Source organism: Fukomys damarensis, unplaced genomic scaffold, assembly GCF_012274545.1.
Source record: "Fukomys damarensis isolate Sample0158 unplaced genomic scaffold, DMR_v1.0_HiC HiC_scaffold_24, whole genome shotgun sequence".
In the NCBI taxonomy this organism is placed as follows: Eukaryota; Metazoa; Chordata; class Mammalia; order Rodentia; family Bathyergidae; genus Fukomys; species Fukomys damarensis.
Genome location: NW_022900936.1, coordinates 60,141,148 through 60,154,606, shown reverse-complemented (window position 1 = coordinate 60,154,606; position 13,459 = coordinate 60,141,148). Strand labels below are relative to the sequence as shown.

At 36.8% G+C, this 13,459-nt stretch overlaps 1 protein-coding gene across 3 annotated transcripts in view; it reads left to right on the top strand.

Annotated features, from left to right (window-relative positions):
• Lsamp (limbic system associated membrane protein) overlaps nucleotides 1–13,459 on the top strand; it is a 1,351,571-nt gene that overhangs the window by 1,130,072 nt on the left and 208,040 nt on the right. For all 3 annotated transcript variants that reach the window (XM_033768029.1, XM_010630058.2, XM_010630057.2), the window contains one exon: nucleotides 5,144–5,269. In XM_033768029.1, coding sequence (XP_033623920.1) covers nucleotides 5,144–5,269 — 126 coding nt within the window. The remainder of the gene's footprint in view (nucleotides 1–5,143; nucleotides 5,270–13,459) is intronic.

Genomic DNA, 13,459 nt, shown 5'->3' with positions numbered 1-13,459 from the left:
ACATTCAAGGTTGGTGTTGTACGATTCCTTCAAGAGATATGGATGTGTCTGTGTGTGTGCACACACATGTGTTCAGTTTTGAGACACGGCTTTGCTATGTAGTTCAGGCTGGTCTTGAATGCACTATGTAGGCCAGGTTGGCTTTAAGCTCACATTTGTCCTCCTGCCTCAGCCTCTCTAGTGCTGAAATTCCAGACACGCCATGGCCAGTTTAAGAAATTTGGAAAGAGAGGCTGCAAGTTAACAAGACACTGGCACAGGATTGGGGAAGGAATTTCTTCTGAGAGCAAGAAGACTGCCTCATATTTAATTATTTATAAGAAGAAGCTAGTACCCAATGAAGTAGAGAGGAAACATAAGTGATAAAATGAGATTCTAGGGAAGTGATCCAGAGGAAAAAAGAATACAGTGATACTATGTGATTACATTTCTTTCTTTCTTAAGAGTAGAAAAAATTTATTGAGGGAAAGAAAGCTTCTAAGAGAGACAGAAGGGGGACTGGAAAATGGGTTGCCCCCTCACCCCACTTTTCAAAGATGCTTTTATAGAAAAGCCTTGAAGTGAGGTAGGTACAAAGTGAGACAAAACTAAAAGACCCAGTGAAAAATTACAAGGTGGGCTTGAGGTGGGGCAAAACTACGACCAACCAATAAGATTACAAGTACAGTCATCCAGGTAATATTGATTAAGTGGGGGTCAAATGGGGGAGTGAGTCACATAGAAACCATACAAGGATTTTCAGTAGGGGTGGGGTTTAGGGATATTTCCTGGAAAGGCTGGGCTAAAACCTTGCCCCCCCCAGCTGATTGAAACCTTTTTACAATATCAGTCACTGCTATTTGTTTTGTTTGTTTTTGGTTTTTTGGGGTTTTTTTGAGACAGGGTCTCACTATGTATTTGAGAATGACCTGGAACTCATATGTAGTTCAGGCTGGTCTCGAACTCATAGCAATCCTCCTACCTCAGCCTCCTGAGTGCTGGGATTACAGGTGTGAGCCACCTTGCCCAGCAAATCACTGCTATTTATCCCCAGGGGAAGCACAAGGGTATAGTAGTTTCTCTCTTTTTACAATTTTGGCCTTCAGTGAATGTGTCTTGATTATCTTCCATGTCGGCTTCTTTCTGTGATTGCTCCTTGAGGGCAGCAGGATCTAATTTCCTACTAGATATCTAATTAACCTACCTATTTGCAATATTGCCCCCTCTGAAGAAGAACCCCTAACTGCTGCGAGGAGGCAAAGGGCAAAAACAGCTCTGGCTACTTCCAGCTGAAGAGGGTTGTAGGTGTGATCAGCTGTTAGAGTTACCTACACTACAGAGGGTCTGTCTAAAGGCCTTCAGTAGGCGCCAGGCATTGTCATCTTGGTAGCTGCATAGCTTTTAAGTCTGTAGGAGACAAAGCCAAAGAAGCAATTAAGAATGCATGGGTCAGATTATAAGGTCAGCAGGATTGCTATGAATATAGCTCACAAAGAGGATAAGGAGAAGTTCCAGGGACTTCAGAATCCAACATAGAAGTCATATTGTATACTTTAGCAGTTATGAGCTGTTTACAAGTTTGATCTGGTGGATCTTGGTAAAAGAAGTCTGGCACATCTGTCATTGGTTCCATTTGTATGACTGGTGCTCACTTTGGCAGCACAGATACCATTTGTGCGGCTGCATGGACTTTGGCAGCCTCTAGGCAAGAATAAATACAACTTTTAAGAAATTAGAGTGTGCATAATCTAAGCAGGAGCACTCGAGAATGAAAGGGCAGGTTGGGGAGAAAGTCACACTTAGAAATTGAAATAGTGATTAAACCTATTGGTCTTAGAAGTCTCTAGTTGTAGCTGTGAGATAAGAGACAGTTTGAAGAACAAATTTCAGTAAAAAATATAAAACTCTAACTGAGCTCTTATAGATTTTACCTTAGTTTTTGTTTGTTTGTTTGTTTGTTGTTTTCAGGCAGCTGGAAACTGCCTGAAGGGGTCAGCGACTGGAGCCCCTATTTTATCTAGCTTTATTACTATGACAGTATTTTATACCTCTTTTGTATTTGGGGGGAGGGCGCTGGGTATTTAAGACTGAGTTAAAGTGAGGACTGTGTCAATCAACATGAACCTCTTGCTATCTATCAAGGTCAGTCAGGTCTCTTCAAACATTATTTTGTAACCATGCACATTGCCTCTCAGCTCCCCTGTCAGTGTCAGCCATCAGGGTGGGTCATGGCCTGGCTTGTCCATGTTGTTTTCAGTGAAAACTTGAGAGACATTTTCCTCATGGTGACCCTCCTTTGGTACACGGCATATTTGTCCTCTGGTGTCCCCAATCTCCCTGCTCAGGGGGTTGAGTGACTTACCAAAGATGTAGCATCCTGTAGGAAGGTTTCCTTTGTGTCCTGGATCTTGTAGACCTGGAGGAGATAGGGCCAAAATATTGGCAGCCCTCTTAGCTTAGTTACCTTTTTAGTCTTGGTCTCTAAACATTCTGGAAGCTTTGTCTTGAATCCAGCATGCAGAGAGGAGGGAAGTGCCCCCATTCAGTAATCTTGGTGGAAGATCTCCAAAATGATACTGGGGGGAGAGAGGTAACTCCCAAACCTGCTAGATATGTGAAACATGAGTTCATTTTTTCTAAAATTCAGTAATGAATTTTAGGAACAATGGAGGTTAAAAGCAGGAAAAAATTTATTGAGGGGAAGAAAGCTTCTGTCTAAGAGAGACAGACAGAAGGGGGACTGGAAAGTGGGTTGCTCCCCCATATGATTACATTTCTAACTGTTCAACATGAACGTTTTCTTCACATCCACTTTCTGGGATCTAGGACCTGAGTTTACTGCTCTTACTTAGGAGAGTCTGTATGGTTTGGTGGCCAAAACATAACCCTGTAACCAATTAATCTAAATTTTATTACCAGTTTGAATAGTGCCTCTCTGTGTAAGATTAAGTGGCTTCACTTGTGTAGCATATAAATATATCGAGAATATTATCTCTTTTATTTAAAGTACTTTCATTTAAAGTATTATTTCTTTTATTTAAAATAAGTGGATAAATTTTATTATAAGAAATTATTCTCTGGATATCATTTTCTTAACTATAGACATTTTTCTTTTTTTGCAAATTTGCATATTTTAATATTAAGGATTTAGAAATCCCCTCCCCTTTTCAATCATAAAACATTTGCATTTGTTCTATTTACATCATGCCCCATGTTGTTATCCAAATGTACCTATAACTTGAGTAATATGGGTTCTTACAATTGCTAGGTAGGGTGCTGTTACAGGTTTTCCATTGTTGAGGAGACCACTTAGGGTGCTTAAATCTTGTTCTTTTGAATGCTATCACAGATTTATGCTTTGTTGCTGTTTATGTGGAGATGTGCAAACACTGGCTTACTCATCTAGAATTCAGAACTAAATATTAAACAATAGAACAAGTAGCTATCCAGCATTTCTAACTTATAAGCCCAGCCATGATTTTTAATGGGACAACCCTTGAAAGACCATTATTCTTCCATACACCTCATTCTGCCTTTTAAAATGGCTATGACCTTTTAGGTCCTTGCCATAACAAGTGTGGGAGAACATATATGAATACAAGAAAATGACCATTACACCCAATATCTGAAAGGAGGAGTATATGCTCTATAAATAGACAATGCTAAACGATGGAAATTAATGATGCACCACTATTGCCATTGAGCTTAATTTAAAGCCAGCAGTTTCTCCCCCAAAGGCCCTATAAAATGACTGTGTAAGGAGAATGCTGAGTGCCCTCACTCACTTCCTTCTTGTGACATTGAACTGGTCCATGGCCCAAGTACCATCAGTGTCACCTAAAGGGACTTTTAGGGATCGTATCGTTGTCGGGCAGGTGTCTCTTTAAGCAGACAACTTTGTCCTTGTCAGGCAGGAATGGAGAGTTTGTAATGGGAAGGAACAACGAGAAAAAAATAAGACTCTTATTATTGAGTTTCTTCATGCTTTCTTGACCTCCTCTCCTGGATACACACATTTTCTCAGGGACAGCACAAGCAACTGAGTAAAAGCAACATCGCAGCTGACTGTAAGTCTATTTGTGATCAGTGCATAACCTCTGTGATGGAATTTGTGGGTAATTCACTTCCCACTTAAGCCTACCAATGTGGGATCGAATGTTGCCACCCTGAACAGTGATGAAGGAAGTCAGACGGCAGTACAGCTTGCCCATGGGGACTCATTTTTCACATCACCAAAAAGTAATTTCTGTCATTTTCTGCCATCTGGAAGCCTGGATTGTGAAGATGAAATTTCATTTGGGAAGTGTTTAAGAGCATGGATCCTGGAGGCAGCTCAATTGGAATCCTTGTTCTGCTTCTCACCTGGCTCCATCTATCCCTCAGAGTCCTAGTAATTAAAATCCTCATAGAATATCTTGTCTTTATTATAAGAAGCTGAGGTGATACTTGTAAAGTACCTTACACTAACCCTGAGGTGTCGTAATTGTATCATCAAAGTTAGCTATTATTAAATTGTTAATAGTGGTGTTGATGGTAGTATTGAGAATAAAAGTAGTGTAGTGTTTTTGCCATATTACTTATCTTAAGGTAGGCCTTATTAATTCAGTGTTTACATTCTAAAGAATGTCATCTGTCCTGTTACAAAAAATGGTCATGTTTAGAGTCTATAGTGACTAACCCAGGAATTCCATATGTGGGCAAATAAGTATTTTATATTACTAACAATGATACAATCTATAATTAAATAATACTTTTTCTTTCCCTGGCAGTTGAAGAGAGGTTGGACACTATTCTTTTTATATACATAAATTTAAGTGACAGTAATAAGAAAAAGTTATTCTTAAACTGTATTTATTTATGTGCTTCCGATTTTTAAATAAAATTTATTCTCATCTGAAAAGAGCTAAGATATTTCATTGCAGGAGTCCAGGTTCTTCTTCCAGCACTTGGGTAACCCTAGCGGGAGTGCTAACTGCTAGTAATGCTTTAGAAGCTCCTAAGAGACTTGGTGAACAGATGACAAGTGTGGGTCTTAAATCTGACTCCTCAACATAAAATTTCAAAGTAATAGAAGTTCACATTTGCCACCTGCAGTCAGAAGGACCAGAGCTGCAAGCCTGCTTTTACTGACCTGGTTATACATTCCATTCGCTTGTCTTTACAGTTCCACCAAAGATCTCCAACATCTCCTCAGATGTCACTGTGAATGAGGGCAGCAATGTCACCCTGGTCTGCATGGCCAATGGCCGCCCTGAACCTGTCATTACCTGGAGACACCTTACACCAACCGGTAAGCAACCCTCCGATTTCAGAGATGCCTCATACCATTTAAGATTCCATCAAATTGGGAGGGCAAGAGTGTATCTTATGAAAATACTAGGAAATTTCCAACAGAGGTTTTATTTATGATCCTCATGGATATTGAAAATGTGTTCATCTTTCTAAAGCTTACAGCCATAGCACTGAATGTGTGTATGTGTGTGTATATATATATGCATGTACATGTATGTGTGTGTATATTTATATTTTTTTCACCTTCAATAGAATACCCTCAAGGCACCAAACATTAGTCTGGTGGTTATGTGTGTTAGGGAAATGTTTTGTGTGAATTAAATTTACATAGTTTTTGTAGATTTGTTTTGCTTTGTTTTTTTGCTGGTTAGTTTCCCAACATGGACCATCTCAAAAAGAAATTAGTTGGGAATCATACAAAATTATTTTGATTTCTAATGCCCTGTCCTTGGTATCTGGTCTTATATTCAAGCAGATATTCTTATTAGAGGCAACTATTTTTTGTGTGAAACTGTCACTCAAGGTCATCTTTATTAATGCATACAACTCATCATTTATTAATAATGTATATAAGCAATGCATGCAGTACTTATTTGGGGGATCAGTCTTAATCTCATTGTGTCATAGACTCATGGGAAATCACATAAAGAGGATTTTCTGAAGTCTGAACCTGAAGATCTCATAACCCTTACTCCTCAAATAAGTTAAACCTTCAGACCCATTCTACTCAGACAGCATATTAGCCCCAAGCCCACCTCACCAACCCCTATCCCAACCTGCAATTGCTTTTAGCTACTGGCAATTTGGAATAAAAGCTCCTAGCTTCTATTTAAACACTATCAAAGACAACTTCTAAAATAATTCTGTGTACTGTAATATTGTCATCTAGATCTTATTGATATTTTACACTATCAATATTTTGGAAATCCTTTGCAAGAAATTCCTCTCTTTTCAGTATCTCTACTGTTCTCTTCCTAAGCAACAGTTATTTTTTTCATAAATTGTTTCAGTGAGTTTTTATAAATGTTTAGAAGTCCTTCATTGGATCAACTATTTGAAAACACAAAGCTAAATTTATGACCCACCTGTAAAAGAATATGTTGTCATGTATAAATTGTATATTAATATAAATGATGTTAGTCAAACTGCATAGGAGTTTATGGCATCAAAGTCAAATACATACTACTCTCCTTTTCTATCTTATTTTCTTATTATATTTCTTTTGTGTTATATTGCATAATTAATTACAAAGTTCCTGTATATATTATTTAAAATCCAGTACCAGGCCTCATCAAGCGAGATCCTCTGGGCCAGATCCAGTCTGTCTTTGTGCACAGCTTGCAAACCAGAATTATTTTATTGGTACATGTTAGGTATACAGTACAGTTACATTCATTATTGGGATCTTGTACCTTTACATGACAGGTCTTGGTTCTCATTTTTCCCCTTTTCCCTACCCTCCCTTCACCGCCTCCTCCCCTCCCCATTTATAAACACTTCATTTCCATTTTTGCATTTTCTCCTATTTTTTTTCTTTTCCCTTATTACCTTTCCCCTACCCTTCCCACTTTCCCTACACCTTTAGCCCCTTTCTTCCTATTTCACATTGTCAATTGTTCTGAAAACAAGAATTATTTTAAGTTGCTAAATGTCTGGAAAATATCAGAAGAAGAATTCTCCTTTTTGATATACAAAAATATGCCTGAAATTTAATTTTTAGAGTATATACATAAAGATTTATTGAAATATAGCCATGCTTATTTGTTTGTGCATTGTCTATGGCTGCACTTGTTCTAAAACAGCAGAGCTTTGTGAGCTTGAACCACAAACTTGAAAATATTTTCCATCTGGTCCTTCAGAGAAAAGTATTCCTGCCTTTGCTCCAGACCATGGCTTAGGACGTGGGGTAAGGATTTGCTGTTCTCACCCAAGGCCCCAGCGGGGTTTCGGGATAGCTTCCATCGAATTTCCGCAGTCATTTTTTCTCCTAGTATGTGTTTCCAATGCATACAGACACATTAATTGTGGGAATTTGTACGCATACCTATCTCATCTGCATCCTTTTTCTTTCCCCTTCACTTCTCTTCTTCCCAACTTACCAATCCCCACCTCCTCTTCCCATCTCCACAGAGCTCATCTCCCTGTTACCTATTATCTTTTACTTTGTTGTTTAATTGGTAGTTATATTTTGAGTTTCTCATATTAGAAGAACCATGTGATACTTAACCTTCCATGTCTGATTTATTTCACTTAGCATTGTGGTCTCCAACTGCTTTCATTTTCCTACAAATGACTCCTACAAATGGAGTAGTACTCCACTGTGTATAAATAACACATTTTCTTTAATCATTCATTTAGGTTGTTCCCAAGATTTAGGTATTATGAGTTATGCTGCTACATGGGTATACATGTATCCTTATAATATGATGTCTTTAACTTTTTCCAGAAGATCCAGAAGTACAGTTGGGTCAAATGGAATTTCTGATTTTAGCTTTTTAAGGAACCTCCATTCTGGTTTTCCCAGTGGTTGTATTAGTACTAGTTTACATTCCCACCAACAACATAGAGATATTCCTTTTTACCCACAAACTTGCCAACCTTTCTTGGTTTTGATTCATTGATAATAGCCATTTTTCTAGAATAAGATGTAATCTCACTGTTGTTTTGATTTGTATTTATCTAACAAAAAAGATGTTGAACATTTTTTCATGCATTTATTTTTACTTCTTTTAGGGAGTATCTATTTATTGTAACTGCCCTTTTTGTGTCTTTTACTTTGGGGGTATCTAATTTTTTCAAGTCTTTACATAGTCTTATTATTAGTCCTGTGTCTAAGGACTAGGTCACAAAACAAATTCTCCTATTTTGTAGGTTGTCTCTCGACTCTGTTGTTTGTTTCCTTTACTGTGCTGAAGCTGTTGAATTTGATGAAACCTCATTCATTGATTCATGATGTTATTTCCTGTGCAACTGAGTTTCTATTCAAAAAGTCCTTGGCAGTACCTATAACTTCAAGAGCTTTACCTATTTTATCTTCCAGCAGATTCAATGTTTCTGTTTTCATACCTAGTCTTTGATGCATTTTGTTTGACTTCAGCACAAAGTGAGAGATACCGGTCTGGATTCATTGTTTTCTGTGTGGATAACCAGTTATACCAGCACCATTTGTTAAACAGGTTGTCTTTACTCCAGGATATGTTTTTGGCCCTTTTGTTGAAGACCAGATGGCTAAAGGTGTCCAAGGATGTTTCTCCATCCTTAGTTCTTTTCCAATGTTTGTTTTTGTGCCAGAACCATGCTATTTTTATCATTCTAAATTTGTGGTATATAGTTTGATGATTAGCATTGTGATGCCTTTTGTTGTATTTGTATCCTCAGAATTTCTTGGGATATTCCTAATCTCTTCTGGTTGTACATAATTTTAGGATTTATTTTCTAGTTCTATGAAGAATGTTGATGGTGCTTTGATTGGAATTACATTAAATCTATGTATCATTTTCAGTAATGTGTCTATTTTGGCAATACTGGTTTTACTTATCCAGGAATGAAGATATCTTTCCATTTTCTAGTGTCCTCTTCAATCTCTTTTCAGAGTACCCTAGGTTTTTGTTATAAAGGTCTTTCACTTTGGTTAGCTTTATTCCTAGGTATTTAATTTTTTAAAGCTACTGTTAATGGGAATGTTTACCTAATTTCTTTCTCAGTCATTCCTTCTTGGTGCTATTGATTTTTCTGTATTGATTTTGTATCCTGGTACCTTGCTGAATTTGTTTAATAGTTCTACAAGTCTTTGGGGGGGGGGATATTTGGTTCTTCCATGAATAGGATCTTGTCGCCTGTGAATAAAGGATAGTTTGACTTCTTTTTCTAATCAAACCCTTTTTCTTTTTTCTTGATGGATTGTGCTAGCTGAAGTTTTGAGTACTATGTTGAACAAGATAAAACATTAACTTTGCTTTTCTACAGTCAACTATCTATGCCCTCTCTGTGAGCCAAATTCTACAGGGGCACATGAGCATCCAGCTCCCTGATGCATTGCAGATCAAAGGTGGAATCCTGTTCTCCCTTACAACAAGTATTAAGTTCCACGCTTACTCTTTCATCTCATTCACATCTGCCCTAAATAACCAATCACCTGATCAAAATCATGTTCCTAGTGACAGAAGAGAGCATTTGCCTTTACTATTCTATAAAGAAAACCAGAATTTTACGTGTGTTTTATCCCTTTCAAAATTTGGAAACAGTGTGAAGCCTTTCAGCCTATCAAACAGCCTTTCTTAGAGACACCCAAGGAAGAGTCCTGCTCCATGTGTGACAGCAAAGCTGCCTGAAACCTGTGGCCATGTGAGAAAAAATAATCCAGCTAGCTTTGTTCAATTATTTATTGTGCTTCTGCAGTATGGTAGAAAGATTGTGCCTTCCACAAGAAATGTACCTGTAATTAGCTCAACCCCACAGGGACATCAAGTGCTGAGAAGGGGAAGATTCCATGTAAGGTTCACAGATGTCTTATTAGCTGTCATTTGAAGAAGAAAGGGAAGAAAGATGAATGGTGCATAAGAGGAGAATATGTTATCTCCTAATTTAGTTCTTCTTTCTTTAAATTTTTGATTGGGCTATTTTGTTTGTTTTTCCATTGGCGCTTGAAATTTCTTTTTCAAGTATACCACAGATGTTTTTAAAGAAAGAAATTAAAACAATGGCAAACTTGATATGCATACAAAATTAAGACACTTCTCTGACTTCAACAGAGAAGATATTAAGGCATTTTATGTATGTCTCTCTTATATTTATAATTTTTAAATCTCTTCTCTTCAGTTACTTTATATAGTCAAGATGATGTGTCACGTACGTGGTTATTAAATGTGACCTATTTTCTCCTTTAATTAAGTTAGATTTTCATAATCCTGTGACACCCAGAGGGCAATCGCACTGTAACATGTATTTTCTATGGAGTGTTTGATCTCCCTTTGGTGAGCAGTGCTGCTCCTGTCTTCATTTAACTTTGTTTCTAAATCTTTTTTCTTACATTCATGAGAAAATCCTTTCCACAAGTTTGCTTCATGGGGTGTCACGGTTGCTCAGGCGTATAGAAAGTATCTCTATGCATTTTGTTTCTACAAAGGTTTCCACAACCCCGCTGACTTTTGATACCTGGAAAACCCAAAAGAAACACTGAGAACAACTCAAGAGGTACTGTGTAATTTTTTGGACAGCAAAAAGCCAGATCTGATATCAACACAGAACATAGACATCTTACTTAAGAAACATTTCCTATTTTGATGGGGAGAACAGGAAAGTGGGAGGAGCTAGGAAGAGCTCAAAGAGTCTCAAATTCTATTTTCTCCTTATACATTGGGTTTTTAGTCTCTGGATTTGAGATTCCCCTTTTAACTCATTTCCAAGTATGAGCTCTTTACTGACGGTACCTTTGAATTCCGTTAACACTGTACCTTCATGTATCTTACTTTTAATTGTATGGTTCACCCCCCAGCACAGACTCTGGTTCCACAGGTTTTGAAGGAATATGTATTAAACTGAATTCACAAGGTCCCTTTGGTCAAATTCTAAAAGTAAATATTGTCACTATCATCTGGTGTTTTGAGTTAGAATGTTAGAATCAGCATGAGCCCATATTTAACAAAGTCTACATGATCTGCAATTTAAGTGTCCAGAAAAAATTTTTGAAGTTATCTTCTTTAGAACTTCCAAAACGTTGTATGTATTAATCTTAGAAGTATATAGCTACGAAGGAGTCAATCCTATGTACTTTGCAAGAAAAAGCTATTGAAAACATGGAAAGGAGAATAATAGTTTATCTTGCTCTGTTAATTGGTCTGATTTATCCCCTGATTTTTTAAATATTTCCATTTCTCTTAACAAACTGAAGAAAAATCTTAGTTTGTTTTCAGTGTCTTACTTGCTCAAAGGCTTAAGAATATGTCATCTATCGATACAGAATTATATTCAGAATAATCTTGATCTCCATCTCACAAAGCATTCATTTGATCAGAATTATTTACAGTGTGTTCACTCTGTAAAATAGACACAATGTGAAATATGAAAGGCATGCTTCCCACACAAATGAAGTTTAGAGTTCAATAGGAGAGCAAAGCATTAAACTACTCATTGCCTGAATAATGCTTTAATTAGATTCATATATTATAAAGGAAAATTATACCATTCAATAAGACCATAAAACAAGGCCATATAGCAAAATCTGCAAGACCAGCAAAGCTCTCCTGAGGGGATATTATGTTGTGACCTTAAGAATGAATAGGACCTGTCCAAGAAAATAGAAGAAGAAAGAGCATCCTCACCATACCAAAGAACACCTATAAAGGCCTGTAATGAAAATGAATTTTAGAATTTGTGTGAACATCCTTATGGGAAACCATGTTGATAATGTTTTGTTATGCTACCTTTTTCATTATTTAAAACCCTTAAACATACAGAATTTGTTTTTACATTTTAATATTATTATTTTCTCTTTCCAAAAGGCAAGAAAAGATAACTTATGCTATGTTTTTGAGTCTTACTTGTATGCTGATTTTTTAATATACCAATATGTACCATTGTATGTACAACAGTATAAACACAATATATACTATACCAGATAGATAGATAGATAGATAGATAGATAGATAGATAGATAGATAGATATGCATAGATGCTGTATTTGTATATGGGTATATACTTCCCTGTGTAGCAGGTATACTGACAACTGTTTGTGTTTATAAATACCTTTAATTTAGGTCAAATCTTTATTCTTTCCCTATACATGTGATTCCAGAAAGCCTAACCAAATCATACAAACTTCTTTAGCAACCCAATCATTAAAATGAATGGCTAATTTAGAAAAGGAAGATTACAAAATTGAACTACATGATTATTGGCTTCCTCAAGCCAAAACTTAAAAATTTCTGGGGTTACAATAGCTGATACCGTCAATCTTTAAACCTGTGGCAATTTCTATAACCTGCTATGTTGTCTACTCTGGTGCATGTTGGACACAGGGGCCCATCCTTATCCTATCTAGATGAGTCATCAGACCCCAGGAGTTCTCTGCCTGAAGAGGAATGAATTAGTGTAAATGTGTTCTCAAGAGACCTGCTTGGATTTTACTGGTTCATACACTGGGGAGCCTTGGTTTGAGAAGAGCCAATGTCTTAATCAAAAGCTCCACATATCGCCTAATAGAACAGAAATATAAGTCCGCCGCTCTCACTGCTCATCTCGCTACTGATATCTCACTACTTAACTTTTTTGGTACTGTTCCAGATGATATGGTTTGTACATATTTGAAAAGGATTTAAAAATAGAAGCTGTATCAAAAGTTGTAAGAATGTCAAAAGAATATGTTAGTAAGTTTGTCAATGCATTGTTAGTTATAACTGATATTATTGTCAATATCTATTCTAATTTTTTTATATATTAGCTATGTACAGTGATCATTTTGGGGGAGTATTAATAATTTGATTGAAAACAATCTGAATTTCTTTTTTATTCAGGTCTATCTTCTATTCTTTTTTTTTCAGCTTTAATTGAGTTTATTGGTACATTTTAGGGATACAGTACAGTTACATTCATTGTTGGGATCTTGTACCTCTGCATGACAAGTCTTGATTCTCCTTTTTTCCCCTTACCTCTGCCCTCCCTTCAGAACCCCTCCTCCCCTCCCCATCTACAAACACTTTAGTTTCATCTTTTCATTCTCTCACATTTTTTTCTTTTCCCTTTTTACTCTTCCCCTACCCATCCCACCTTCCCTACACCTTTAGCTCCTTTCTTCCCATTTCTAAATAACAACCAAAAGGATTCTTTAAATGCTAACTCAAGTCTAGTCTTAATATTTAATATCTTGTGCTGAACCACATCATAGCTATAGCATCCAATTTACAGTGTCTCTTCCAAAAGGACATGGCAACAATGATGTCTTGTTAGGTAGAGATTCCCTAGCATGGCTTGTTCATGTGTCCATACTTCTTGAAATCAGGTTTTCTCATTTGGCTCATTATAGCCATATGAAATCTATATTGGTATATTACAGACTTTCTATATTTGCCAAGACTGCTACTTCAAGATAAGGTTTTATTCTCTTACAAAAAATGACTTACCATGTTCAGGGTTGAGCCATTGGACAGTGATAGAGGAACTCTACATAGGGGGGGATATATATACATATATA